Genomic DNA, 26,941 nt, shown 5'->3' with positions numbered 1-26,941 from the left:
CTCAGCCAACATAGTTACAACCCCCAGTTTACTCCAGTGGAATTTTTAGTTTATAACAGCCCTTCCCAACTTCCCCTTTCCTCTATAAAAAAGCATTCTTCACCTTTGTTCTCTGGACCCGCCTATGGTTTTGCTAAAACTCACTTGTCCTGGATTGTAATCTCAGCTATTCCTGAATAAATCCTTTTTTTTTTTTTTTTTTTGGTTGGTAAAATAACTAGCAGTTTTATTTTTTTTTTATTTTTATTTTTTTTAAAGATTTTATTTATTTGAGAGAGAGAATGAGATAGAGAGAGAGCATGAGAAGGGGGAGGGTCAGAGGGAGAAGCAGACTCCCCGCCGAGCAGGGAGTCCGATGCGGGACTCAATCCCGGGACTCCAGGATCATGACCTGAGCCGAAGGCAGTGGCTTAACCAACTGAGCCACCCAGGCGCCCCTAGCAGTTTTATTTTTAAGGTTAACACGGGAATAAGAGAAGTGGCATCAATAAAGACTCTGCAGGTACTAAAATAATAAGAGAATAGTTTGAAAAGTTTGACTACTTAAATAAAATGAACTCCTTGAATGACACAAGCCACCAATGCTCACTCTAGGGGAAGAAAGATAACCTCTATAGGTCTATATCCACTCTGAAAATTAAATTTGCAATTACAAATTTTCCCATAAAATAAACTCCAGGCCCAATTACTTCTTCACTGGTGAATTCTACAAAACAAGGAAGAAATATCAATTCTTCACAAACTGTTCAACAAAATTAAAAATCAGGGAATACTTAACATAATGTGTAAAGCCAGCATTATGGTGATACCAACTAAACCCAGGCATTAAAGAAAATTAGAGACTAACATCGCTCACGAGCACAGATGCAAAAATCTTTTAAAAAAAGGGGGGGAATAAATACGACAATACATAAAAAGAATACATCATGACCAAATGGGGCTCACCTTAGAAATGTAAGGTTGGTTTAAGTTTTTAAAATTAGTCAATGTAATTCATCATTAAAAGGCTAAAAATGTAAAGGAAAAAAAAAACCCCTATGATTGTGGTAACCACTATCCAAGAGATTCTCTTGGCAATCTCTACCTTCTTGTATTGTCCCTGTTGTGGAGCCCCCTTCCACTTTATACCAGGATTAGTCTGTGTTACCCACAGAAAAAGTCAGGAATGTTAACACATCATTTCCGGGAAAAGGTTTTAACAGATACTGTGGCTTTGTTTTTGTGTGAGCTCTCTACTGGATCACTTGATTTGGAATTCTTTCTCTAAAATGGAATACTTTCAGCAAAAGTATGAATGCAAAGGAATGAGCTACTGATGCACATAACACTGACCAATCACAAGATAATTATGCAGAGTTAAAGCCAGATACATAAGAGTACATATTAAAGTGTTACCTGTGTACGTAAGTTTTTCCATAGATATAAAATTTTGGGAAATGCAAAGAAATCTATAAAGACAGAAAGCAAGATGAATGGTTGCCTGGGAATGGGTAAGGGGCAGAGGGATTGTAGGGCAAATCAGGAAACTTGGCTTCACAGGTGCAAACATGTACCAAAACTTATCAAACTGTATACTATAAATGTGTTTATTGCAGAAAAGGCTTCGATTGATTGCTCTGACAGTGACCGTAGCCATAAGAAAGACACAAATATGGGAATCCTGAGAATTTCTGTAAACCCTCATATCAAAGCCATAGTGATGGAAACATATGGATATACCTTTATAAGAGTCACATTCCCTATAGTTTGCTCCCAATTCCCAATTAATCAGTATCTCTGTGCCAATTACGATTCCTACCTAGTCTTTTTAGGGGACAGTGACATCCGCCTACTAAATAATAGATTTCAGGGGCATTGGCAGGTCCCAGGGGTCAAGTTCTCATCAAGAGACTATGGGACTCAGGCTCCCTGCTTCACAGGAAGCCTGCTTCTCTCTCCCACTCCCCCTGCTTGTGTTCCCTCTCTCGCTGTGTCTCTGTCAAATAAATAAATCTTTAAAAAAAAAAAGAGAGAGAGAGAGACTATGGGACTATGAAACATCCCTCTGGAACAAGGGAACCAATTCATACTGCTCCTAGATACACTAGAGGCTGTCACAACTGCCCACTGCTCAGGGTGACCTTGATCACACAAATAATCTTGGCATACAGGCCAAAAGATTAGGCCCACCAAGATCAGTATTCTTTCATAGGAGGTCTTGAGCAGTAATGCAAATTAGGCTAAAATGAGAGCTGTTCTTTGCTTGCCATTCTGCTAACACCACTGGGACATAACATTTGGAGCTCTCACAAAAGCTGTTCCTCCCCTCACGCTGGCAGAACCCAATTCTGTTCTCAATACAACCCACAGAGTGAACAGGATCCCCAAAATTATAGTTTAAAAACTCAAGCATTTGTTGCCAAAACAAACACTATGAGATGGGCAATTCCTAAGGTAGGTGACTTGGAGGCTGGACAAATCCATCATGAGTGCAAAATGAGACCAACAAAGTCCAAGAAAAATGGAAACCTCTGCAAGCAGCCAGCAGAACAAAGCTTCCAACCTTCTGACCAAAACTAGGTCATGTCCATGCTTATACCAGCTGGTGGAGGAGAAAGCATGAAGGAGTGAGGATTTTTAATGGGCTCCAGGTACTGATGATCCCTCTAGGGAAGGGAGGAGCAGAGGTCTGCCTATTAGAACATGTTGGGATGACTTATGCACAAGGTGCCATTCCATACATGGCTGGTTTTTGTTCGTTTTTTTAGAGACATGGGCAGTGACAGAATTCTGGCAAGGCTCCAGGACAGGTTACAAAGTGCAACACAGCACCAGAAAGCTTCCCACATAGGTGACACTCAGAATAATCTCCCGGGGGGGGGATGCTGAAACGTATGAGGTTCAACTTCCAGCTGATGGCTACTCACGAAGGCTAATCTCAGAGCTTCCCTCTGCTGTCAGTCACTATGTTGAACAAGGAAATGGTGTATTCCCTGCCATCCTAAGGCCTTTCTCCAGTGTGAACTTTCCAATGTCGGATGAGGGAAGCTCTTTGCCTGAAGGCCTTCCCACACTCACTGCACTTATATGGCCTTTCTCCAGTGTGAATTCTATGGTGCTGAACAAGTACATGTTTGTGGCTAAAGGCTTTTCCACAGTCACTGCACACATAGGGCTTTTCACCATTGTGAACTCTCTGGTGTGCAATCAGGTCAGAGCTCTGGCTAAAGAACTTCCCACATGCAATGCACTCGTAGGGCCTTGCTCCGGTATGAACACTCCAGTGTTTAATGAGTCTGTATTTGTGACCAAAGTATTTCCCACATTCACTGCACTCATAAGGCCTTTCTCCAGTGTGGATACTCTCATGCTGAACAAGTGTGGATTTGTGGCTGTAGGCTTTCCCACACTCACTGCACTTGTAAGGCCTTGCTCCGGTGTGGACTCTCTGGTGTACGATAAGGTTGGAGCTATGATTGAAAACTTTCCCACATATGCCACACTCGTATGGCATTTCTCCAGTGTGGATTCTCTGGTGCTGAGCAAGTATGGGTTTGCGGCTGAAGGTTTTCCCACATTCGCTGCACTCATAAGGCCTTTCTCCAGTGTGGACTCTCTGGTGCTGGACAAGTGAGTCTTTCCGGCTGAAGGCTTTCCCACATTCACTGCACTCGTAATGCCTTTGTCCGCTGTGAAAAGCATCCACACATTTGGTGTTACTGTGAGGCTTCCACTTACTCTGAGGGGCATGGTGCTGGAAAATGCTTGAGCTAGCTGGGAAGTCCTTATAACCCTTCCCTGTCGTAAAAGGCATCTCCAAGGGTTCCACAGGGCAGCTGTTCACAAGCAAGGTGCTGCTCTTGTCCCCTCTGAAGGGTTCCTCTCCACTGTGCTGCTTCTGGTGGTAAACGTTTGCACTGAAGCGGAATTGTTTCCCACATGCCCCACACATGTATGATTTCTGCCCAGGGTGTGTTCCCTGGTGCTCAGCCATGTGCAAAATGTCTTTCAAGACCAGGCCACAAGTCTCACAGGGGTGGGCCTTCTGGGTAGAAGGACCTGCCTTGGGAGTCCTGACCTGTGACACTCCCACAGAAGTGTTCTGCTCAAAAGCTATCTCCTCATCCTCCATTCCATGCCAACGACCTGAAAGCAGACAAATGCAGAGGACAAGTGCAAATTCACACTGATGGAAGGGGTAGCCTTATTATAAGTGTGTCTAACAGAAGTAAGATCAGGTCACAGGACTGCTGTCAGAACAAGAGGTCCAAGCTCAAGCGAGTAAAGGGCTGCTATGCAGTAGTTGGCATCTAAAGATCACAGAACGGAAGAGTCAAAAAAAAAAAGGAATGGAAGAGGATTTGATTAGGAAAGGACACAAATGCGGGGTACAGCCCAGGAAGAGCATTTCACCTGCATACAGTGAGAGCTGCGCAGCTGTGTCTACTGAAGAGCGACCACTGAACAGCTCATATTTAAGGACTTCTTGGGGTATGTGCACATCTCATAACACACTAAGCATAGGCCAATGTTGGGGAGCACTGCAGAGGGAGCAGTGGAGAGGAACAGGTGAGATATGGAAGCAGAGGCGGGGAACAGCCAGAGGCCAAAGGTCAGAGCATAAGACAAATGTGTACATGGGGAAGTAAAGTGTGGGGAGAGAGGTTAGGGAATGACCGGAACCCAGCCCCGACATCACATCCTTCCCCACTCCCATTCCCCAGGGCCACACCCACCCTGAGCCTCTCTGGTCCTGCCTGGAGTAACATCTGCCCAGTCAGATCCCCAGGGCTTGCTGCCCAGCTCCAGGGAGGCAACCCCATGGGACATGGAAGATTCATATCCTAAGAAGAAGACAAGACAGGTAAATGGCCAGCACTGGTCTGGGTAACCCACCACTCAGAGAAGAAAACTAAGGATTATAAAAATAACCTCAAAGTAGAGTCTTGCATGAATAGCTCAGTGATCTCAGCAAGTGGTGACCACTCTGGTCCCTGCAATTGCTGACCCAGGCAGGGCACTGGAAACATCAGCTAGAGGAAGGGGTCAGAAACTGGGGCACAGGGGTGCACGGGTCTGGACAGAGGCACCCAGTCAGGGAGAAGACAAGCTCTGATATAGGAAGGACTGGACTGCCCTTGGGAAGTAGGGGAGAAACAGAGACCAGCACAGGGCACTGGGGTGCGTATGATGATCTTACCCAGCGAGGCCATAAGTGCCAAGTTCTCCAGCATCACATCGCGGTACAGGAGCCTCTGAGCCTCATCAAGGAGCCCCCACTCCTCCTGGGAGAAGTACACGGCCACGTCCTCGAAGTTCACTTGTCCCTGCCACAATGGGGAGAGCCGGGTCCATGAGCAGCCTCTCTCCCAAGGACACCCATCCAGGCCCCCCCAGTCTCCATCCTGCATCTCTTCCTTCCTAATTCCTCAACTCAGAGGAAATACAGGGACTGGTACCAATGGTGTCTGCACGCTCCTAATCTCCCTTTGATGACTGTGTCCACCCACAGCAACAACAGGCAGGTGGTCAGAGAGGCGCCATCTAACCTCTGGGCCTGGCCTGCAGGGATGCACTGCCCCCCACCACCTCCTGACAGCCAGTTCTCCTGGGGTTGCTTAGATCATGCTACCAGACAACCAAAGTTGGGCTCACCTTTCTTCTTTAAGCCCCAGTACCAGGACCCATGAGCCATCAGTTCACACTACTTTGCATGTGCACATTATTCTTCTGGATCATACTCCGTCTCACAGCTCTGGCCCCTCAGCCCGTCACTAGCCTCCACCATCACCTCCTGCCTCACTAACTGCACTGCACTGTACACTCTCCCTCCTGAACCTGCCTACACGCCGTCTTCCACTGCTTGGATGTCTCCATCAGGAACCCTTCCACAGAAGTCCAGTCCTGTGTCCATCAGCTCACCTGACACCTCCACTCAGTGTTCTCTGGAACACCTTAAACTCCTCACATGGGCAACAAATTTAAAATCCTAACACCCAATCTGAGTTACGTCTACCACTGACTCGCCCATCTCAGCTGGTGGAGCTTCTACCCTTCCGGCTGATAAGGGCTAAACCTTGGGGTTCTCTCTTTCTCACATCAAAAAGAAAATCTGATCCAACGCTTCTCCCACCGACAAGCTCCCCTCTGGCCCATCCCTGCCCCTCACCTGGAATGCCGAAGCGGCCTCCTCCTCGTCTCCTTATGCACACCTTAGCTCCCTTTACCCTCCCCACACACAGTCTGCTCCCCACTTGGCATCCAGAGCGGGCTGTTAAAACCTGGATCAGATCACCTCCTCCCTCCTCGGCTCCACACGCCCATGGCTGCACAACCCTCAGAACAGAGGCCTAGCCTGTCAGCCGGCCATTCCAGACCTGACTCCTACCACACATGGGGAAGACCTGTTGTTTCCTGAAAACTTCCATCTCAGTCCCTCCTCCAAGTGTATGCAGCTGTTAGTTCCTGCCCTGGAACCGCTACCACATCTTATTCCAACAGCTACCCCCAAATGGGAACCCTTCCATACAACCCCTGGCCTGGACTCAGAATCCTGGGCTGAGGATTTCTGCAGGGTCCTCAGACTCAAGAGCTGGGCGAGTGTAAGAAGAGTGTTGTACATACCAGATCCTGGAGACCGGGGGGGGGGATGCGAGCACAGACACCCTCCCTCACCTGTACAGGGTCCATAGCGACTTCTGAGCTCATCGGAACCTGTGGGAAGAGGGGACTGTGAGAGACAAGCCACCACGAAGCAGCTCAGGCCTATGCCCTACTCCTACCTGCCACGGAGACCCGGGCTGACTAGCCCCAGCCCTACCCTCCGTGCCTAGTCTCCGGCCACCTGACAGCTGTCACCTCGGGCTAGGCCTCATCATCTCCTAGCCCCTAACCTCGTTTGCTTGTCCCACAGCAGGCCTTCAGGTCGCGTCCTTCCCTGTTCAGAACCTGCCACAGCTCCCCGCTCACGGTGACGAACTGTCCGGCGGACGCTGCAGGTGTAACTCCTCCTCACACTCTCCTGTCACGCGCCAACGGCCCCAGGGGTCCCGAATACTCCGTCTGTGTCGCCTCCCAAGCCCCTGCCCGTGCTGCCCCTCTGTCCGCGACGTCCTTCCACACCCCACCGCACCGGCGATCAGAGACGCGGCACAACCAGGGGCGCCCCTGCTGTCCGGACACAGGGGCCTGAGCTGCAGGGACCCGGGGCTGTCCTCATCCGAGGCTCTGGGTGCAGAAACGGAGGTCGCGGGAGGACCCGAGGGCGCAGCACCCACCTGCGCCGGGCCCGTCGGTGCGGCCGCCGCCACCGGAACCCGTGGACCGGGGAAGGCGCGCGGAGGCGAGGGGCTCATTAATAGTCGACAGGCGCGAGGACCCGATCCTCAGGCCCGCCTCTGCTCAGAGGAGACAACGCCTCCTCTCGCGTTCGCTCTCTCGTGTCACTCACGCCTGACACTGCGATCTGGAAACAGACCTGGTGGGTTAATCCAAAAACAAACAAAATGTCCGCTCAAGCAGGGAACGGAAGTCCCACCCTGAGGTCTCGGGCACCAACGAAAACGCCTCTCTCTCGGGCCTGCATTGGCCCAGTACCGCGGAGAATCCTGGGTAGTGTAGTTTCCTGAGCAACCACACTGGAGAGGGGCGTCTGCGCCGCCTCCGGAACTGAGGCCACCACGTAGCTGGCGGCGCCTAGAAAGTGCGTGTCCTTGAGTACTAGGCGGAGCTTCGCTTTCCCTTAAAGGAGCCGGTCCCATATTTCCGGCGACTATAATGTGTAACACGTGGGACGCCTGGGTGGCTCAGTCGGTTAAGCGCCTGCCTTCCGCTGGGGGGGGTCATGATCCCAGAGTCCTCGGATCGAGTCCGGCATCGGGCTCTTTGCGCAGTGGGGCTCCTGTTTCTTCCTGTCTGCTCCTCCCCTTGCTTGTGCTCATGCTCTCTCTCTCTCTCTGACAAATAAATAAATAAAATCCCTAAAAAAAAAAAAAGAAAAGAAAAAGTGTTTCCCCAAAAACCCAAATTAAAAAAAATAATAATGTGGGCGCCTGGGTGGCTCAGTTGGTTAAGCGACTGCCTTCGGCTCAGGTCATGATCCTGGAGTCCCTGGATCGAGTCCCGCATCGGGCTTCCTGCTCGGCAGGGAGTCTGCTTCGTCCTCTGACCCTCCCCCCTCTCATGTGTTCTCTCTCTCTCATTCTCTCTCTCTCAAATAAATAAATAAAATCTTTATAAAAAAATAAAAAAAAATAAAAAAAATAAAAATAAAAAAAATAATAATGTGTAACGCATTACAGAAATGTTTAGAGATATTATTTCAGGACTCTTTAGGCAGAGAATGCTCACCAAAAAATTCAATGAACACACCATATGCTAATTTCACTCAGATTTTTATAGCTGGAAGCTAATAAATATTGTTATCAAATAAACTCTTTTTTAAAAAAATTTATTTATTTGTCAGAGAGAGAGAGAAAGCACAGCAGGGGAAGCAGCAGGCAGAGGTAGAAGCAGGCTCCCCACCGAGCAAGGAGCCCGATGCGGGACTCGTGGATCCCAGGACCCCGGGATCATGACCTGAGCTGAAGGCAGACGCTTAACCGACTGAGCCACCCAGGCGTCCCTCAAATAAACTCTTGTAGCCTGCAGCTGTAGAGCTAGTTTTGTGAGCCTCAGCATTGAGGATCAGGAACAAGAGAGAAAACACTCCAGACACCCGATGATGTGGAACATGGAGAGGGATGTTAAGCACCGCTAAAGCAGGTGGAGGATGTTTGTGTCTCTGGTTACCTCAGAAATCATTCCTTCTGCCTTTATAATCAGTGATTGTGTAGAACACGTGTAACACTTTTTTACAAGATAGTATTTCTTACTCTGTATACAGAGATGTAGTCAATTCCTTATAGGTATGTTACAAATGTCTGAGAGAAAGGGGATTTACCAAATGTCATTTGGGAGTCAGAAGGGCAATAAGAACAGTCTCTATGCAGAAGAAATAGCCACGAATTAAATTTCTACACACAGTAAAAATGTCTCTTTTTTTTAAAAAAAAAGATGTTATTTATTTATTTGACAGAGAGACAGCAAGAGAGGGAACAAGCAGGGGGAGTGGGAAAGGGAGAAGCAGGCTTCCCGCCGCCGAGCAGGGAGACCGACGAGGGGCTCGATCCCAGGACCCTGAGATCATGACCTGAGCCGAAGGCAGACGCTTAACGACTGAGCCACCCAGGCGCCCTGAGAGACGCAATTTTTTAAGGAGAAAAGAGGGATGTTGGGAAGGCCGTTATGAACTACAAGTCCATTGGAGTAAACTGGGAGTTCAAAGCGTGGTGGCTTTGCATTGGCTGAGCCGTTGCCTGGGGGTGGGGGGTGGTGGTGAGGAAAGCGTTTCTTCCTGTGGCTGGAGTAGTAGAGTAGTATCAATATGCAAGGTCCTGTCCCGGTAAGATCAAGTCCATCTCTTCCTGTTGGGTCTGCAATTAACTACAAGTGAGGGAGTAAGAGCTTCCCTTGCAGAAACCTCCTGACTCCATTTTAGTGAAGTTTCCCATTACTAATTTTCACAACTTGTATGTATTAAATACATGCTTGTGATTTTTTAGCTTAAATAAATAGAATCAGAGTGTATACTTTTCAGACTAGAAGAGGAAAAATTTGGAGTATAACTTGTTGACCAAGAAAGAATTCACTGAAAATTAAAGCAAACAGACTCTTATTTGGGCAATTAGAATTACAATTTGGGAGACACCAATTTAGGTAGAAACCTGGATAGTGTTCTGAGGAAGACAAGAAAGGAGGCAGAATTATAAAGATAAAAGTTCAAGAGTGCAGTTCCCATTTTTCTGTCACATAACTGATGTCTCAGTGATTGGCTTTGCTGTGCATCAGTTAGACAGACTTGGGTTGGGTTTCACCCTGAAGTCCTGCACAGCCAACATGAAGTAGACTGGGATATGTGGCCTAAGCTCTCTGCCGTAGTGCTCTCCTTCAGGTGAGTGGAGTCCTCTTTCTTCTTTTTGAAGTAAGCAAAAACATTTGATAGCTTTCAGGAATGGAACTGTAGATTTCACCCTGAAGGAGTAGTAGCTGTTGAGTCCTACTGACTATATCCCAGAGTCTGCTAAAATTATTCTAATTATCCAATCGAAGCTTTGCTCAGATACTTATTCTAATTATCCAATCGAAGCTTTGCCTTGCACGTTCCTTCCCACGAGAACCCCAATAAAGACTCTGGACCATGCTTTCCCCTCTCCCTCTCTGCCTCCTGATCCACCTTGGTGCTTCTGCATGTGGCCTCACATGGCCCTTTCCCATGTCCTGCCTCTTGTGTTCAAGTAATAACTTCTTCCTTCATGAAAATCATTTCTGTGTCTGTATGTCTTACCACACCTAATTAGAACAAATCCCAGGTACATTTGGTGACAGTATATAATCATTTTACCTAAACTAAATGATTAAATAGTCTGTTCGTTCTTCACTGATCAAGTTATTTTAAGATTTTTTTGTATTTATTTATTTGAGAGAGAGAGTACAAGCAGCAAGCAGGGTGAGGGGCAGAGGGAGAAGCAGGCTCCCCACTGAGCAGGGAGCCTGATGTGAGGCTCCATCCCGGGACTCCAGGATCATGACCTGAGCCGAAGGCAGACGCTTAACCAACTGAGCCACCCAGGCGCCCCTTCACTGATCAAGTTATTTCAAATTCCACACCCTTGTGAGGCTGTTTCAGCCTGTTAAGATCATCCATTTGTTTATTCTTGTGACAAAATTAAACTATCTGCATAGCTTTTTCTCTTTCTTTATTTTAAAAACTGTCATACATTCAGTTGAGTGTTAATAAGAGATGTACAAATCATGTTTTTTTCTTTTTTTTTTATTTTTTTTTATTTTTTTAAAGATTTTATTTATTTATTTGAGACAGAGAGAATGAGAGAGAGAGAGCACATGAGAGGGGGGAGGGTCAGAGGGAGAAGCAGACTCCCTGCCGAGCAGGGAGCCCGATGTGGGACTCGATCCAGGGACTCCAGGATCATGACCTGAGCCGAAGGCAGTCGCTTAACCAACTGAGCCACCCAGGCGCCCATGTTTTTTTCTTTTATAAAGACTCAGGAGGGAGCAGAACGCAAGCTGAGGGCAAAGCACAAGCTGATACCCCTCAATTCCCCCCCTCCCAGGTGGAATATGTGTGACATTCCTCAGGCACTCCTGGCTGCCCTAAAGCTAAGGGAAGGAAAAACAAATGGTTAAGTAGTAGGGATCACAGTCCAGCAAGACATGAGTCTTCCTCAATTTATGTCAATGCAGTGCAGCAGCTCTTTCTGCTCATGGGTCCTGTCCCCATGCTCTAATAAAACCACCTTTTTGCACCAAAGACATCTCAAGAATTCTTTCTTGGCCATCAACTTCAAGCCCTAATGTCTTTCCCATGTCAAAGACCACACCTATAAAACTATCACCTGGTGTAAAACAGAATATGTAATATTTCTTAGGCATTCCTTGTCACTTGCTCCCCTTATATGACCCTCTGGCCCCCTAGAGTTCACCCGACATTTCGATAATCATGCTCTTGATGTCCTTATAGTTTTACTACCTATGTTTATTTCCCTAAATGTTAGTCTATAGTCACATGCCACATTTAGGCCTGAACTAAATAACTAATGCCACTTGGGTCTCTATCATTTCATGTTCTCAACTCCGATATTGACTCCTCACCTCCTTCCCAGAGTATTTTTCGCTAGTACTTAACACCTACTTCCAGAAAATCCTGGGAAGGTGTGAATGCTTCATCTTTTGTTCTCATGAGTCATTCCAAGGCAGTGACGGATTTAGTCACTGCTCAGCCCACAGATAAAAGGGACAGAAGAATTGGGGAAATGAAGACTGATAGGAAAGAAATGGAGCCAGTGGTAAGGGCGGTGCTGGGAGAACACATACTAAAGTGGTGGCATTTCTTTTACCAATGCTTCCTGATGTCAACAATAGTCCAGCATCCTTCCCACCTGCAGGGAGTTTGCTTTGTATCTGGAGATGAGAGGGCAGCGGGAACACGGAGTAGAAAGGGATGAAGGGGAGAAATCTGGGAGTGAGAGTGTGTTGGCCTGTGGTTTTGAGGCCCATTGTCCTACTTGAACACCAACGTTGGGCCCTTAAAAAGGGAAAGGGCACAGATGTGTGGGGTGAGGGAGGAAGGTAAGCACTTGGGATGCCCGACTATCTCCCCGCCTACGTTCAGAACTGTGTCATTTTGGTGGCGCCTGGGTGGCTCAGTCGTTAAGCGTCTGCCTTCGGCTCAGGTCATGATCCCAGTGTCCTGGGATCGAGCCCCGCATCGGGCTTCCTGCTCTGCAGGAGGCCTGCTTCTCCCTCTCCCACTCCCCCTGCTTGTGTTCTCTCTCTCACTGTGTATCTCGCTCTGTCAAATAAATAAAAAAATCTTTAAAAAAAAAGAACTGTGTCATTTTTTCCTCACTCATCAGGCATTGCTGCACCACCGATCTCTTTGATATTGGGCATCGCCTCAGCAAGGGTAATTTGGTAACGTACAGCTGGTTCAGTACAAGGAAACCACTTTATTGTGGCTCTCAAGACTCTCCCGAAGTCATTCAAGAGAAGGAAAGGCTGTAGTAGCACTAGCTGCGCAGGGAACCTGAAATACAGGGACGTCTACATTTAGGAGAGTCTCTGGAGGAGAGTCTGGGGCAGTTCTTGCCCGGATTTCTCCAGCCCGCCCTCTCAGCCAGTCAGCCCACTTCTTCCACGTTGGGCTCGGTGGGAACTACATTACCCGGAAGGCGCTGCGCCCCGCGCCGCCCGCGCTCGGCCAATGAAAGTGGACTTTCCTGCGCGTGCGGAACGCGCTGGGCGGGACTTCTGGCGCGGCCGCAGGGGCGGGCGTTTTGGGGTCTCTGGGGCCGCTCTGTCTGATCGGAGGTTTGGGAAGGCTCCTGTGGGGCCGGGGTGACGAGAGCAGGAAGCCGGGAGAGGAAGGGGGTCTGAGGTTCGGCAGCGGCGAGGGATCGGGGTCGGGGGTGCGCGGGCTGGTCCCCCTCCCCGGGCGCCGCTCCGCCCCCAGAGTCCGATGGCGGCGGCCGCGCGGAGGGACCTGGCTCAGGTAGGCGCTGATACCCGGGCCCTCCCCGCTCAAGCTGAGCCCCGAAGGAGCGGTCCCCCCGGGTCCGGGACAGTGAGGCGCTCGTGTCCGCATCCCCGCTCCTGTCAGCCAGTGTGATGGGGCGTGGGAGGGCTACAGGGACAGGGCCTGAGCTGGAGTCCTACACCTGGGGCTGTCTCGTGTCCGCAGGGAACAGCTTGAGAGGGGACCGGTCACAGCGGAAAGGCCGCCGGAGCGGCTGGGCCTTCGTTCTGAGGGCGCTGATGGCCACGGAGGGTTGTGAACAGGGGAGGGACTCGCATCTGTTGCTCAAAGTTTTCAAAGGCTTTTTAGGGAACACAAAGGGATCGGGTAAGGAGCGTGGAGGAAGTCCATACAATAGACTACTGGAGAGTTGTGACCGGGCCGGGACCGTACTGATGGCAGTAGAGGGGGCGGACTGATAGATCTCGGAGGGATTTTAAAAACCGGACAGGATTACCTGATGCATCAGAAGTGGCTGTGAGAGAAAGAAGGGAATGAAGGGCCGTCTGTGTTTCTGTTTGCCTTTTTTTTTTTTTTTTTTTTAAGTGTTTTCTGAAAATATCCGGAAGGATGGAGATGGAGAGGTCGGTGCAGGGAACAGGTTTCAGGGAAAAGAGTAGGAGTTGGATTTGGGACAGGGTAATGTCGAGTGCAGGTGTCATATGGGTAGCTTACTCACTCACATCTGAAGTCCTGGGGAGGGATCTGGGCTGAAGATATCCAAGAGGTGGTGGATATTGTCCTGGACCAGGGCAAGGCCTGGGACTCCTACTTGGGAGGGAGAATCTTAAAGTTCTTATTTCAGGGGCGCCTGGGTGGCTCAGTCATTAAGCGTCTGCCTTCGGCTCAGGTCATGATCCCAGGGTCCTGGGATCGAGCCCCGCATCGGGCTCCCTGCTCAGCGGGAAGCCTGCTTCTCCCTCTTCCACTCCCCCTGCTTGTGTTCTCTCTCTCGCTGTGTCTCTCTCTGTCAAATAAATAAATAAAATCTTAAAAAAAAAAAAAAAAAAGAAATAGAATTATTGAAGTTTAAAAAAAAAAAAAAAAGTTCTTATTTCAGATGGGCCTGGAGGGTGGGGCTGCTTTCAGAAGGGTGATCCCTGTAATCCCAAGTGGTTCTGGTTGGTGTATGCAAGAGTGGCAGGTTATAGGGTCTAAGGACTGGGACCGGAATGGAGACTGAGATGTTCAGTGGTGTAGGCTTGCCATTCTGGGCTCAGCAAGCCCTGAAGTCCAGTTTTTGTGGAGAAAAGGAAAGGTCAGTCAGGTGAGTGGAGCAGCCCCTTTTGGTGCTTAAGTTCCCCCAGCCTTCAGGGCAGGAAGGATGAGTAGCTGGAAAGGCCCCCAGCAGGACTGCCTACAGGAGAGTGTGTAGCAAGCAGCCAGGGCTCTAGTCTAGTCTCTAATGTTTCCTCAGGCCCAATCCCCAGCTTATTAATGTGTGAGTTTATATGAAGTGTTTATTTAAACATTAACTGGTAAAAATAAGTATGTTTGTATACATACATTTGCATGTGTGTATATATACACATGTGTATATACATACGTAGGCATTAAAATAACATGGATTTAAAAAGTTAAATTGATGTAAGCGCTTAATAATTGAAGTTTTAATATACTTCTAAGCATCTGATTAAAATTAAATGTCTTTTTTTTAAGATTTATTTATTTATTTATTTTAAAGATTTTATTTATTTGACAGAGAGAGACACAGCGAGAGAGGGAACACAAGCAGGGGGAGTGGGAGAGGGAAAAGCAGGCTTCCTGCTGAGCAGGGAGCCCGATGCGGGGCTCGATCCCAGGACCCTGGGATCATGACCTGAGCCGAAGGCAGACGCTTAACCGACTGAGCCACCCAGGCGCCCCTTAAGATTTATTTATTTGTCAGAGAGAATGAGCACAAGCAGGGGGAGCGGCAGGCAGAGGCAGAAGCAGGCTCCCCGCCAAACAAGGAGCCCAATGCAGGACTCGATCCCAGGACCCTGGGATCATGACCTGAGCTGAAAGCAGACGCTTAACTGACTGAGCCATGGAGGCATCCCTAAAATTAAATGTCTTAAATATCACATGCTTTTAGTTAAAAGGCACATACAAAACACATTTTCAATACCTATCAGTTTATTTGCACTGAAAATGTTGACAAAGGTGTTAATTATGAGGACAGTAAGAGTCACTACTTGGTACTTGACACATAGGAAGGAATTCAGTACAGATAATAGCCCCACGGGGTGGGCACCACTATTATCCCCATTTTACAGATGACAACACTGAGGCACATGGGGGTTGTGTATTTATCCGAAGTCACACAGCTGGTAAGAGGCATCCCTGAGGACTGAGGCCCAGATGATATGAGGGACTTGGGTGGGCCTTTGTGGCCCAACACTGTTGCCTGCTTCTCATGGCTTTGCTTTTCTGTAGGTTCCTATTGCTGCAGATTTGCTTCCAGACCATGCAGAGGTAAGTGGGGGGTATCCCAAATCCTCATCCTATTCAGTTCCCACCTGCGTGGGCTGCAGGATTCTATGACTGCCTGCTATTCTCCCTACTCTTCCATCCTAGATCCCTGGAAGATGATCACCTAAGGTCAGGGGCCTGAGTCCAGACCAGGAATTACATGGATTGGTTCCCATTCCTGGCAGCCAGTGGCATGACATTTATAAGACATTATATTCATGGTGATAAACATTAGAAAATGCTAGAGGTGAGGCTGGGCCGGGAATGCTAATGCAACCTTAGGTCTCTATTATGTCTGGTGGAAACAGTAGGAAACAGAAATTAGACCTGATGGAAGCCAGGAGCTGGGCCTCTATTCTGGAGTGGCAGGAGCCAGGGAAGGTTTGGAGCAGAAGAGGGAAGTGATAGGACCAGACTTAATGAGCTGCTTCTGCTGCAGAGCAGAGAGCAAACTATGGGGAAGAGGCGGCTGCAGTAGTCCAAGTGAGTGTTAGTGGTGGCTGTGGAGGTGGGACGTGGGTTGGAATCTGCATCTGTTTTTTCAGTAGGTCCAAGCAGACTTTCCGACGTGGAGGGTGGGAGAAAGCCGTGGAAGGGTCAGCAGTGACTCAGATGTTTGGCTGTAGTAGCTAGAAGCTGGCAAGTACTACCATGTCAGAGTTGGTGGTAAGATTGTCATTTTCATGGGGAATATTAGGAGTCAGGTTTGGGCTGTGTTTGAACTGTGATGCTTCAGAGACCCCCAGGTGGGTGTGTTGAGTGGGCACCTGGACACACAAGTGTGGAGTTGAGGCAAAGTGGTCAGATTGGAGACACCCACAGTACGGATGGTGTGTGGACCGGGACAGAGCTGTGGATCAGATTTGGCAGGAGCATCTTCAGGTAACGAGGAGAGTGTGGGGCCAAGGACCGAGTCTCTTGCTGGACACCTGGATGGGGTAGTGGGCTTCACAAAGACACATGAGGGAGAATGGTGTCCTTGCGGTCAGGGTGTAGGCATGAAGAGGATCTGGCTGGTGGCCAGTGAACATGAGATAGATGTGGAGACAAGGCAGTGAGGTGACAGTGAAGCTCGTGCCACTGCTAATTCATTTAGCTCTGGGATCCCCAGGCTCTTGTTCTGACCCTTGCTGGGACCAGGGGATTAGCTCAAGATAAAATGGGATCCTCTGGGACAATTGCAGACCTAGTGTGAGAGACAAGTGGACTTGGGCTTGGGCTTCGAATAAGCGTCAGAGGAAACTGAGACAGGTGAGGGGACACCTTTGCAACACAGAGGTGGAAGAGAGCCGAGGGTGTCTGAAATCTGTGTGTGGTTCCTGGTGGCTGAGGATGAAGCAAGGATATGGGCCAGGCAGGAAGGCCCTGAAAGTAGGCTTGGGGTTGCCTCTGGCAGTCAGGGTCATTGGAATTCTAGGACAGAATGGAATTCTGATTACATCTGGCAAGCACCCTCTGGAGGGCATGTACCACACCAGCATGTGGTGAGGCCAGGGAGATGCATGATGGGGTGTAGGGGGTGCTGGTGGCAGTGAAGGGAGTATGGTACAACGATGTGCATGTTGGGTGGGAGTGTAAACTGATGGCTCCAGGCTCTTGTACTGGGGGCTGAAGGGAGAACAACGGCCCAAAGTTAGTTGTGTTTGGGAAGCACAATCTGGGAGACCCCAGGTCAATTGTCTGGCAGGCCCAGAGCTCAGAGGGCATTTACCTGCCCACCTGTTGTTGCTGAGGACTGAACACAGCGCCTATCGGGACAGTGAGGAGCAAGCAGGCATCAGTGGCATCAGGCTTGGTATCTCCTCTGAGGGGGGGGGCCCTGGGGGAGGGTGGACATTTGTGAGGATGCCTAGGGTCCTGGGAAAGGAAGCTACACATCAACTCAGCTGTCCCATCTTGACAGGGCCATGTGACCTTTGAGGACGTGGCTGTCTACTTCTCTTGGGAGGAGTGGGGGCTCCTTGATGAAGCCCAGAGATGCCTGTACCGTGATGTGATGCTGGAGAACTTTTCACTGATGGCCTCTCTGGGTAAGGTCCTCACAACCCATTCCAGTGTCCTGGGCTGGGCTCTGCTCTTCCCCTTTACCTCAGGGACAGGTCTCGCCTTCCCAGAGCTGGACCATGGGCATTTCTTCCTTCCCTGTGCGCGTAAGTAGGTGTTGGGATAGCCTGGGCTGTGTGTACCACCCCCTCCCTTCTTGAGCTGCCTCAATACTTGCTGCCCCAAAGCCGTGCAGGAGAAGCTGTGGGATTAGGAGTCTTGCTGTCAGCCTAATGGATCACACCCTGTTGGCCTCTCCGTGGCTTGGGGATGCCATAAAGATCCCTGGCAGCTTTGTGCCCCAGGTTCTGCTCTCTTCCTCTGGCTGACATATGGGATGTGCCCGTCCTAGCAATTGAGGCACAGACATGGCAACGGCTTCACTGGGTTGTTCTCACAAGAGTCTCCTCCAAGATTCTTCTGTAATACTTAGTTTTCTTTCCTATGGTCTGTCATGGGGTGGGTCACTTTGACCCACCTGTGTCATCTCTCCCTTAGGACTTGCATCTTCCAGGACTCACGAAATCACCCAGTTGGAGTGGTGGAGAGAACCCTTTTTGCCTCCCTGTGGAGTCATGACTGCAGCCATGCCAAGAGGTACTTGGAGGGCGGAGCTGGGCAGGTGTGAACTCAGGGATGGGCTCAGGTCATACCAGGAATCCTTCTGCTGAGCCCTGATGATTTGGTGCCAAGGCACGGTTCAAGGCTGATGTCCATCTTTTCTCAGTTGTGCACTTATTATGTCTACTCTGATTTCTGACCCAGGGCTCTCCCCCACCTCTCTCTCCTTCCTACTGCTCCCTCTGCAATGCTCCCCAACAGTGGCCTTCCTTTGTATTCTTCGTGAGATGGTCAGTCAGGCATGGCCACAAGAGGAGACACAGGAGCAGCTCAGGAAAAAACAAAGTTTATTATGCTCAGTAGGTCTAGAGAGACAGTCATGACACACTGGGGATGTGTGTGGGAGGTGGTTCACAGGGGAGGGAGCACCCAGGGAGAGGGCTCAACCAAGCAGGCGGAAGCAGAGAGTGAGTGAGGACCCATGAGCAAGTGCCCTTCCTGGGGGTCAGGGGGGTGTGCACAAGAATAGGTGTGAGTGGATTCCATTTGGAACATCTGAATGTCACGAGGTCACAGGAGAGGGCAAGAAGGGGGACTTGTGACAGGAACCAGCCTTACCACTTGGTTAAGCTGGTCACCTGGGTGGGGTGCTCACAGCCTGTTTGTGGGGATGTTGAGGCAACAGGAAAATATGAAATTTAAAAGGTTATAATACAATGAGCCCTGTGATGTCTCCACATCAACAGGACCAACTGTGACAGGTACCGCTTGCCACCTGGATTGTGGAGACGTTAAAGGTGACTGGAATAGCTTGGTCTACCCATAAAAGGCAAACTTTGACATAGGTGAGAACGGAGAGGAGTCCTACTAGGCCTATGATGAGGGTTTGAAACCCAGGCCATAGGCAGGCCTGCATTTAGTGGGGGAAGCCAAGAGAACAGGTCATATACCCCTTGGTTTAAGGGAATCTGCTGGAGGGTTTCGGCTATGTTATGAAAGATTTTTACCTCTTGGCCTCATCTTCACGGCTTGCCTGTAGCGATCTAGAATCACTGAGCTACATACAGCGGGAGGTGCCCTGAATCGCACCCACACCTCCCTTCCTGGCTAGTGAACAGTTAAGCCAGTCTGTTACCCACGACCATTCGGGCTTAGAGACTCGTGTGCCCGTTGCACAAAGGGACAGTGTGTAGTGCAGCCTCTGTACGTGACCTTGAGAGGGCCGCCAGGAGGTGCCGCTTGGCAGTCGTGGTGCAGTCTCGTTGGACACAAAGCCTGCTCTGCTGGGGCCAGCTCTGGTGTCGCCTCTGGCTATGGTGGGTCCCGTGAAGATGGGAACAAATCTGGCCTGTTTTGCCTGGGTTTGATAGCAAAGGGGAGGTACCTGGTGGGTAAAGAACTGTGGGGCTCCTCGGTGTAGCCACTGCACACTGGGGTACAGACTCACTGGGCGTCAGTAGGGGAAAGTGTATAAGGTGCTGTGCCCATGGGTTCAGGCCACAGTAGAATCCAGAGGTACTGTTAGTTACTGATTTATTGATTTATGGGAAAGAGTGTGCGAGTGGGGGCAAGGACAGAGGGGAAGGGAGAGAACCTCAAGCAGACTTTGTGCTGAGCGTGGAGCTGGACACAGGGCTCGATTCCATGACTCTGAGATCATGACCTGAGCCGAAACCAGGAGTTGGATGCTTAACGGACTGAGCTGCCCAGGCGCTCCTGAGGTGCTGTTATTTAAAGCATAATGTGCCCGTGAGGTAGTTAGCATGAGGGCAAAAGACTAACATGGGCAACTGGTCAAGTGCAGTTGGCTCCTGGGTACAAGCAGTAAGCCTGTGGGGGTGACTTGATTATAAGGTGCAGCCATCCTGGGTGAGTGCAGTTGGGAACAAAGGCAGGGGGTGTAAGCAGACAAGGTGCTTTGAGGGGCCCTGTCTGGTCCTGACAGTACGGATTGTGGGCAGTCACTGGGCTGTTTAAATTGCTCATGGACAACTCAATAAATGTATGCTGGGTTCCTTGAAAGTAAAGGCGAACAGGGGCTGTGACTGGTAATAGGCACTGAGTAAGATATACTGCCCCGATCTGCCACAGCAAAGTCGTCACTGGGCACCCTTTGGATATCTTCAGTTAATTCAATTATGTTAGGTATTAGAGCCTTGATGGGGAGAACTTAAGCTTTGGGGTTTTGATAATCAGTAGTTGAGTGGCATTGTTGGTAGAAGCCTTGAAGACTGGCCAAATAGAAGGATTACTGAAAGGAGAAATGAGAATAATTGCCCCTTCATTTAGTAGTTCTTGAACAGCACTCTGAAGGCCAGCAGTTACCTTGTTTCAGGTGATATTGGGGTGTGTTTACTACCTTCACCAGCAGGGGCAGCCCCACAGGTTCTCATTTGGTGTCTTACTGGCAGGACCAGGCAGCGTGGCTTATTCCAGCTTTGTACGTGGCATACAATGGCATCTCTGTCTATAATAGGAAAACTCAAAGCGGTAGGGGTCACTGTGACAGGCAGCCATTTAATAAAAACCGTTGCAATAAGAATACTGACATTGAGTGCAGTTTCTTTGCCATGAATAGTTTTACTGCCATTACCCTGTAGTTTAAAAGGGGCACCCCCTTTAAATCTGAATGGGTTGCTTGGAATGATGGTGACTTGGGCTCCTGTAGTCCATAAAGGTAGGAAATGTTTAAGAGTTCCCGTGAATTACCAGAGTTGTGTGTGGGTGATTGCCCTTGGGTGGTATGACAGTGCCTGAGGACTAGCTGAATCCTCACTGGCTTGGCCTTGGCGGTTGACATTTTTGGAACTGGAAGCATCCTCGGGTGGTTCCAGAGGAGTAGTTCCCTGAGCCACCAGACCTATGGGTAATAATGGGTGAGGCTCTTCTAGTATTTCTTTTAGTTGTTGTAATTTGTTGTTTAGTTGTTGTAATTTGGGGATGGCTTGCCTAGTAGTTAGTTTGTGGGGTCTCTCAGTTGTAAGTCACCTGGAGGCAGCAGGGGTGTCAGCAAGTTGGGAAAAAAGGAACAGACTAAATGGTATAGGTGGGGGTACCTGCATACCAGGAGGCAGAGGGTGGAAAGTCAGACTTTGTCAGTCAGGGTGGGTGGAGCCCTTACGGCGTGTCAGGAAATCAGTGCCATCCTGTTTGGTGTGGGACATGTCAATAACATTAAGCAATGCCACCCTGTATTGGGAAGGGCACCTGCAAGAACAACTCCTAGACTCTGACAAAGGGGCCTCCTCTGGATTAAAAACACACTCAGGATTTTTCTTGTCTGAATGTTCAAAGTACTGAAAGATCCACTGAACCATTCCACTTTGTGCGGAGGAGCATCAGGGCTTCCTGATCTCCAGGCCATGAAAATCCAAGTCAGTAAAGGCAGGGCTTCTGAATCCTGAGGGGTGGTAGAAGTTTCAGATTCCTCATCTGAGGCTTTTATAATCTCATCAAAAGTTTTGGCATCTGTCATCCCTGCCCTGGCATTTGGGATGCCCTGCATCCTCCTGGGTGCCTTTAGCCCAAAATATTATGTGAGAATTGAACTTGGCGGGCCAGAGGATCTTTAAATTATGTATCTTAGGGGCACCTGGGTGGCTCAGTCGTTAAGCGTCTGCCTTCGGCTCAGGTCATGATCCCAGGGTCCTGGGATCGAGGCCCGCATCAGGCTCCCTGCTCCATGGGAAGCCTGCTTCTCCCTCTCCCACTCTCCGTGCTTGTGTTCCCTCTCTCGCTGTGTTTCTGTCAAATAAATAAATAAAATCTTTTAAATAACTAACTAACTAACTAACTAACGTATCTTAGGCTCTTTAGTAATGCCAGCAGCTGCCTCATCTTTGGGGCTCTGTGAGCAGGAGCTACAAGCCGGTATTAAATGCTCTTCGTAACCAATGAGCTCCTTTCCCCCATCTCTTTGCATGAAATCTTTCAGAATAGTTTGGATTTCCAGTCTTGTGACTTTGTGAGTTTTAGTTTCTAATTCCTTGTGATCTGTGTTCTTGACCTGCTGGGTCTGGAAAGACATGAGATGCTTCCTTCCTGTGGCCCCATCTCTTAGGGTGACCTCAGCTGGATTGGAATCGCTGAGGAGAGCTGTGGTGGCTGGATGTCCTTTTGGGATTGGTCCCAGACCTTGGGAGCAGAGTTGGCAAGTTGACAGGCAGGGGCAGGAAGCAGAACCCAGAAGGGTTTCAAAGGTGTTTACCTTTCTTGAATTATTGATTCACTTCCTCTGGTTATTGTGAGGGGCTAGAGTGAAATGTTCCTGCCGAGATCCTGGGCCATAAGAACTTGAGCCATTTATCTCCAGGGATGGGGCCCATTGATGCGCACGGGCTTGGGAGGCAAAGAGCCACAGCAGCGACACAGGCAGTGAAGGAGTTGCCAGCAGTACTGACCCTCACGGGCTGCCGTGGTAGACTTCCCATGAAGGAGATGCAGCATCCCTGCCTAGGCTTGAGGAGCAACATGGCCTTGAATGGGAACACGAAAAACCTCCCAGTCCTGGTGCCGTGAGTCCACAGGCGTTATCTCCTGAGGCTTCCCCAGCCCTCCTCTGTTGACAAATCAGCTAATAGCCAACAACTGATATGCAGTGCTTCTTTGGCGGCTGCAAGGACGTTACCCTTCCACTCTCACCCTCGATCCCAGTGGAGACTTCATAATGTTTTTAGCCAATTCTACCAGCCTGTCCCTTATTCAGGGAGCACTAGGAGAACACTCCCCCTCCTCACCAGCACCCTGTTGAGTCAGGGCTGGCCAGAAGTGAAGTCTCAGGGTATCTGAGGAGAATGAGCTCCACAGTTTAGGGTGGAAAGCCTTGGCCGTGCCTAAGAGAGGCAGCACACAGAATGCCAGCAGGACACCCAGCCCTCCCAGATGGCCGATAGCCGGTCAGTAAGCCAAGCAGTTAGGAGGCATTTCCTAAATCTTCCCCCACCTGTGAATGACTGGCATCACAGACCATCCTGTTTGCAATGTCAGTCATTTTGTATTCTCTTATGAGAATAGGTGCAGCCACGACAGGAGAGGCACAGGAATAACAAAATTTATTATACTCACAGGTCCTAGACAGATAGTCACTGCATGATGAGAGGGGCAGAGGGTCACCTGGGAGGGAGTCCCAAGGGAGTGGGCTCAACCAGACTGGGGAGAAGTAGAGAGGACCTGTGGGTGAGCAGCTTCATTGGGAGTCAGGGTGGGATGCATAAGAAAAGGAGTGAGGGGATTTCACTGGTGCATTTGAATGGTACTAGGTCCCAGTCAAGGGGGAGGGTAGGAAGGAGGACTTGTGGCAGGGGCCCGCATCACGCTAGTGTATGTGGTCACAGAATTCATGGCCTGTGGGGAGGTTGAGGCAGCAGAATATGAAGTTTTCAAGGTTATGATACATACAGGCTTTCACAGAATGTGTCATGAGGTGTGCATGTATCCTTAACCCCGAACACCAGCTATTCGGTTGCATCTGATTTGTTTTCTGGGCCTGACCACACCCTTCTGCACTGTGTTCCTGGGTTATCAGCAGCCTTGCTGAAGGCCATTTGCAGAGTGTGTTGGAGACCCAGCCTCTCCTCCCTGAGCTGCACTCCATCCTTGTGTGCTTGCTGCTCATGAGGCCTCACACCAATCTGCAAGCTTGCCAGGTCCAGCGCAGGCACGGCAGGCCCTTCCTCACTCTGAACCTCAGGCCTGATTCTGCCAGCAATATGATGGACTATTTACTGGGTGTGTGAGACACATTTGTAAGCATGCTGCGTCTTCCCACTGAAGTCCACATACACTTCATCAGCATTTCTTTGCTTTCAGGTTGGCGGCGTAGAGCAGAGGTTGAGGAAGCACCTCATGAGCAGAGTGTTTATATAGAAGGAGTGCTCAAAGCAAAAGTTCAACACCAGAAGCTGCACTGTGGAGAGAAACCTTTAAGAGAAGAGGGTGGGGAGGGTGGAAAGGACTTCCCAATTAGTTCTGGTTTTCTCAACCATCAGGTGACCCGTGGCGGAGGGGAGCCACAAAGGAACACCAAGAGTGGGGAGGCGTTTCACCCTGGAAAAAGGCATTACAAATGCAGTGAATGTGGGAAAGCCTTTGGTCAGAAATACTTACTTGTACAGCACCAGAGACTACATACTGGAGAAAAGCCTTATGAATGCAGCGAATGTGGGAAATTATTTAGCCATAAATCAAACCTTTTTATACATCAAATAGTTCACACTGGAGAAAGGCCTTATGGGTGTAGTGAATGTGGAAAATCCTTTAGCCGCAATGCTGACCTCATTCAACACCAGAGAGTTCACACTGGAGAAAAGCCTTTTACATGCAGTGAATGTGGAAAAGCCTTCAGGCATAATTCCACACTTGTTCAGCATCATAGGATCCACACTGGAGTGAGGCCCTATGAGTGCAGTGAATGTGGGAAATTCTTTAGCTTTAACTCAAGCCTCATGAAACATCAGAGAGTTCACACTGGAGAAAGACCTTATAAGTGCAGTGAATGTGGGAAATTCTATAGCCACAAGTCAAGCCTTATTAATCATTGGAGGGTTCACACTGGAGAAAGGCCTTATGAGTGCAGGGAATGTGGGAAGTTTTTTAGCCAAAGCTCTAGCCTCATGCAACATCGGAAAGTTCACACTGGAGAAAAGCCTTTTAAGTGCAATGAATGTGGAAGATTCTTTAGCGAGAATTCCAGCCTCGTTAAACATCAGAGGGTTCATACTGGAGCAAGACCTTATGAGTGCAGGGAATGTGGGAAATTTTTTCGCCACAGCTCCAGCCTTGTTAAACATCGGAGGATTCACACTGGAGAAATGCCTTATGAGTGCAGCAATTGTGGGAAATCATTTAGCCAGCGTTTCAACCTCATTCAACACCAGAAAGTTCACAGTGGAGAAAAGTCCTGAATGCCGCTGATGTGGACAAGCCTTTAACCAGAGGTCTGCTCTGATTCAGCAACAGAAACTTCACAATCCTGATAGGCCTAATGAATACAGTAAATGTGAAGAAAGGCTTCAGCCAAAGGCTTAAACTTGTTGAGCACCAGAATGTTCAGACTGGAGAGAGGCCTTAGGAGTGCAGTACACATGCAGTTTCCTGGTCAACCTAACTTAAAACAGAGGAGCTCTGAAAGTAGCATTTATGAGGAAGCCAGCAACTGAACATCATTCATCCAAATATCCTGACATACTGCCTCCTGAGAAAATAAGCTTCTGCCTGGGAGCTCCAGGGAGAGGGAGTCCTGTGTTCTTGGATGTATTAGTCTGTAGTGGAGATTCCACCTCTATCATTGGAGTGGGGAAAGAGGGAATGGTCTTAGTTCAGATATGGCTGGCTCTTGCTGTTCTGAGTATTAGACGTTCTTGAGTAAGTGTTTCCTCATTTGCTGTATACCGTAGGACCATTTCCAGAGACTAACTTGTGTTTTTATAATTTTCCCCAGTTTTAATGGGAAGCAGGCCTGCAAAAGCTCACACTATCATGCAGGAAGTTGATCTAAATATTTAACTTCACAAGAACTTGCCAACTTGTGTTCTAGATGGTTATGCCATTTCATATTTCCTCCTATATTAGATTTCCAGTTTCTTCACATCATTGCTGATCCTTGTATGTAAGACACGAGCCATTCATTTCAGCCATTCTAGTAGGTGTGCGGTTTTAACCTGTCTCTCTAATGACTCAGTGTTGAGCATTAGTCTTTGTGTTTATCTGCCACTCATACATGTTCTTTAGTGAATTATCTTTTCATGTTTTTCGCCTACTTTTAGAAAAATTGGTTGGTTTCTTACTGTTTTGTGATTTCATATATTCTACATAGAAGTTCCTTATTTGATATATGCTTTACCAATGTTTTCTCACAGTCTATGCCTTTGATTTCTGTTTCTTTCTTTTTTTAATTTTCATTTCTTAAGTCTCTCTCCTAGGGTAGAATTTATTAATTTTCATGAAGTTCAATTTATTTATTTTTAGAGACTGCATGTTTGGTATTATATTCTTTTTCTCTTATGGTACTATATCTTTGCTTGTAAATAAAAGCCTTATCTGAGTATGGTGGAGTCTTATGATCTTATGAGCCCTTACCCAATCTTCTGAAATCTTTGTGGATTTATTTATTTTTTTTTTTTTTTAAAGATTTATTTATTTATTTATTTGAGAGAGAGAGAATTAGAGACAGAGAGCATGAGAGGGAGGAGGGTCAGAGGGAGAAGCAGACTCCCTGCCGAGCAGGGAGCCCGTGTGGATTTAAATGTACATAAAAATTTTCAATGTATGTAGAAATATTTACCTATGTACATATTCCCTAACTCTACTGAGAGAGCCTAGACAGCAGTGGCATTCCAATAGGCATGAGCATATTTAATGCCCAGTTATTGGTACAGTTTTTCAGTAAAAAGAACCAGAACTCCTTAGAGGCTATTTCCAGGTTGGTGCAGGAAGGTACATGAGCCTAGAAAATATTCTTGGATCAGTTAAGAAATGCTCACAGAATGATGTTGATGTATTAGCTTTCTAGTGCTGTCCTAACAAATTACCACAAACCTATGGCTTAAACAACACATTATATTATAGTACTGTAGATCAGAAGTCCTATAGAGGACAGGTCTCAATGAGTTAAAATCAAGGTGTTCGCAGGGATGTGTTCTTTTCTGGAGTGTCTAAGACAAATTCTGTTTTCTACTCATTTGAGTTGTTGGACAATTTCACTTCCTTGTGGTTGTAGGACTTATGTTTCTGTTTTCTCTGTGGCTGTCAGCTTAGGGTCAACCCTGAACATAT

General features: G+C 48.5%; 2 protein-coding genes across 3 annotated transcripts; one reads left to right on the top strand and one right to left on the bottom strand.

The window, feature by feature from the left end:
• Positions 1-413: 413 nt before the first annotated feature.
• Positions 414-7,491, bottom strand: ZNF772 (zinc finger protein 772). Of its 2 annotated transcripts, XM_032388160.1 has the most exons (5): positions 7,257-7,491; positions 6,655-6,693; positions 5,180-5,306; positions 4,716-4,823; positions 414-4,125 (listed from the first exon to the last, which is right to left on the bottom strand). In XM_032388160.1, the coding sequence occupies exons 1-5, from the start codon at positions 7,332-7,334 to the stop codon at positions 2,981-2,983; spliced, it is 1,497 nt and encodes a 498-aa protein (XP_032244051.1). In that variant the 5' UTR covers positions 7,335-7,491; the 3' UTR covers positions 414-2,980. The 2 variants fall into 2 exon arrangements, with proteins under 2 accessions (XP_032244051.1, XP_032244052.1); XM_032388161.1 differs by lacking the exon at positions 4,716-4,823.
• A 5,359-nt stretch (positions 7,492-12,850) lies between these two features.
• On the top strand, positions 12,851-26,082 carry LOC116622037 (zinc finger protein 773-like). The gene is made up of 5 exons (XM_032388167.1): positions 12,851-13,087; positions 15,530-15,568; positions 17,469-17,595; positions 18,107-18,205; positions 23,978-26,082. Exons 1-5 carry the CDS (start codon positions 13,055-13,057, stop codon positions 25,069-25,071), a joined length of 1,392 nt encoding a protein of 463 aa, XP_032244058.1. The 5' UTR covers positions 12,851-13,054; the 3' UTR covers positions 25,072-26,082.
• The last annotated feature ends 859 nt before the right edge of the window (positions 26,083-26,941 follow it).

The sequence above is a fragment of the Phoca vitulina genome, unplaced genomic scaffold (assembly GCF_004348235.1).
Source record: "Phoca vitulina isolate PV1807 unplaced genomic scaffold, GSC_HSeal_1.0 scaffold52, whole genome shotgun sequence".
Classification (NCBI taxonomy): Eukaryota; Metazoa; Chordata; class Mammalia; order Carnivora; family Phocidae; genus Phoca; species Phoca vitulina.
The sequence above is the reverse complement of the archived record's forward strand: the minus strand, read 5'-3'. Positions and strand labels throughout refer to the sequence as shown.

What these genes read in the sequence shown, in the direction of transcription:
- ZNF772 (XM_032388160.1), bottom strand. Translation starts at nt 7,334, where the DNA reads ATGAGCCCCTCGCCTCCGCGCGCCTTCCCCGGTCCACGGGTTCCGGTG. An exon ending in TCGCTATGGACCCTGTACAG is followed by an intron (nt 5,307 to 6,654) that starts GTGAGGGAGGGT and finishes CCATTGTGGCAG; the next exon opens with GGACAAGTGAACTTCGAGGA. An exon ending in GGCACTTATGGCCTCGCTGG is followed by an intron (nt 4,824 to 5,179) that starts GTAAGATCATCA and finishes TCTTCTTCTTAG; the next exon opens with GATATGAATCTTCCATGTCC.
- LOC116622037 (XM_032388167.1), top strand. Translation starts at nt 13,055, where the DNA reads ATGGCGGCGGCCGCGCGGAGGGACCTGGCTCAG. An exon ending in CGCGGAGGGACCTGGCTCAG is followed by an intron (nt 13,088 to 15,529) that starts GTAGGCGCTGAT and finishes GCTTTTCTGTAG; the next exon opens with GTTCCTATTGCTGCAGATTT. An exon ending in TTCACTGATGGCCTCTCTGG is followed by an intron (nt 17,596 to 18,106) that starts GTAAGGTCCTCA and finishes TCTCTCCCTTAG; the next exon opens with GACTTGCATCTTCCAGGACT.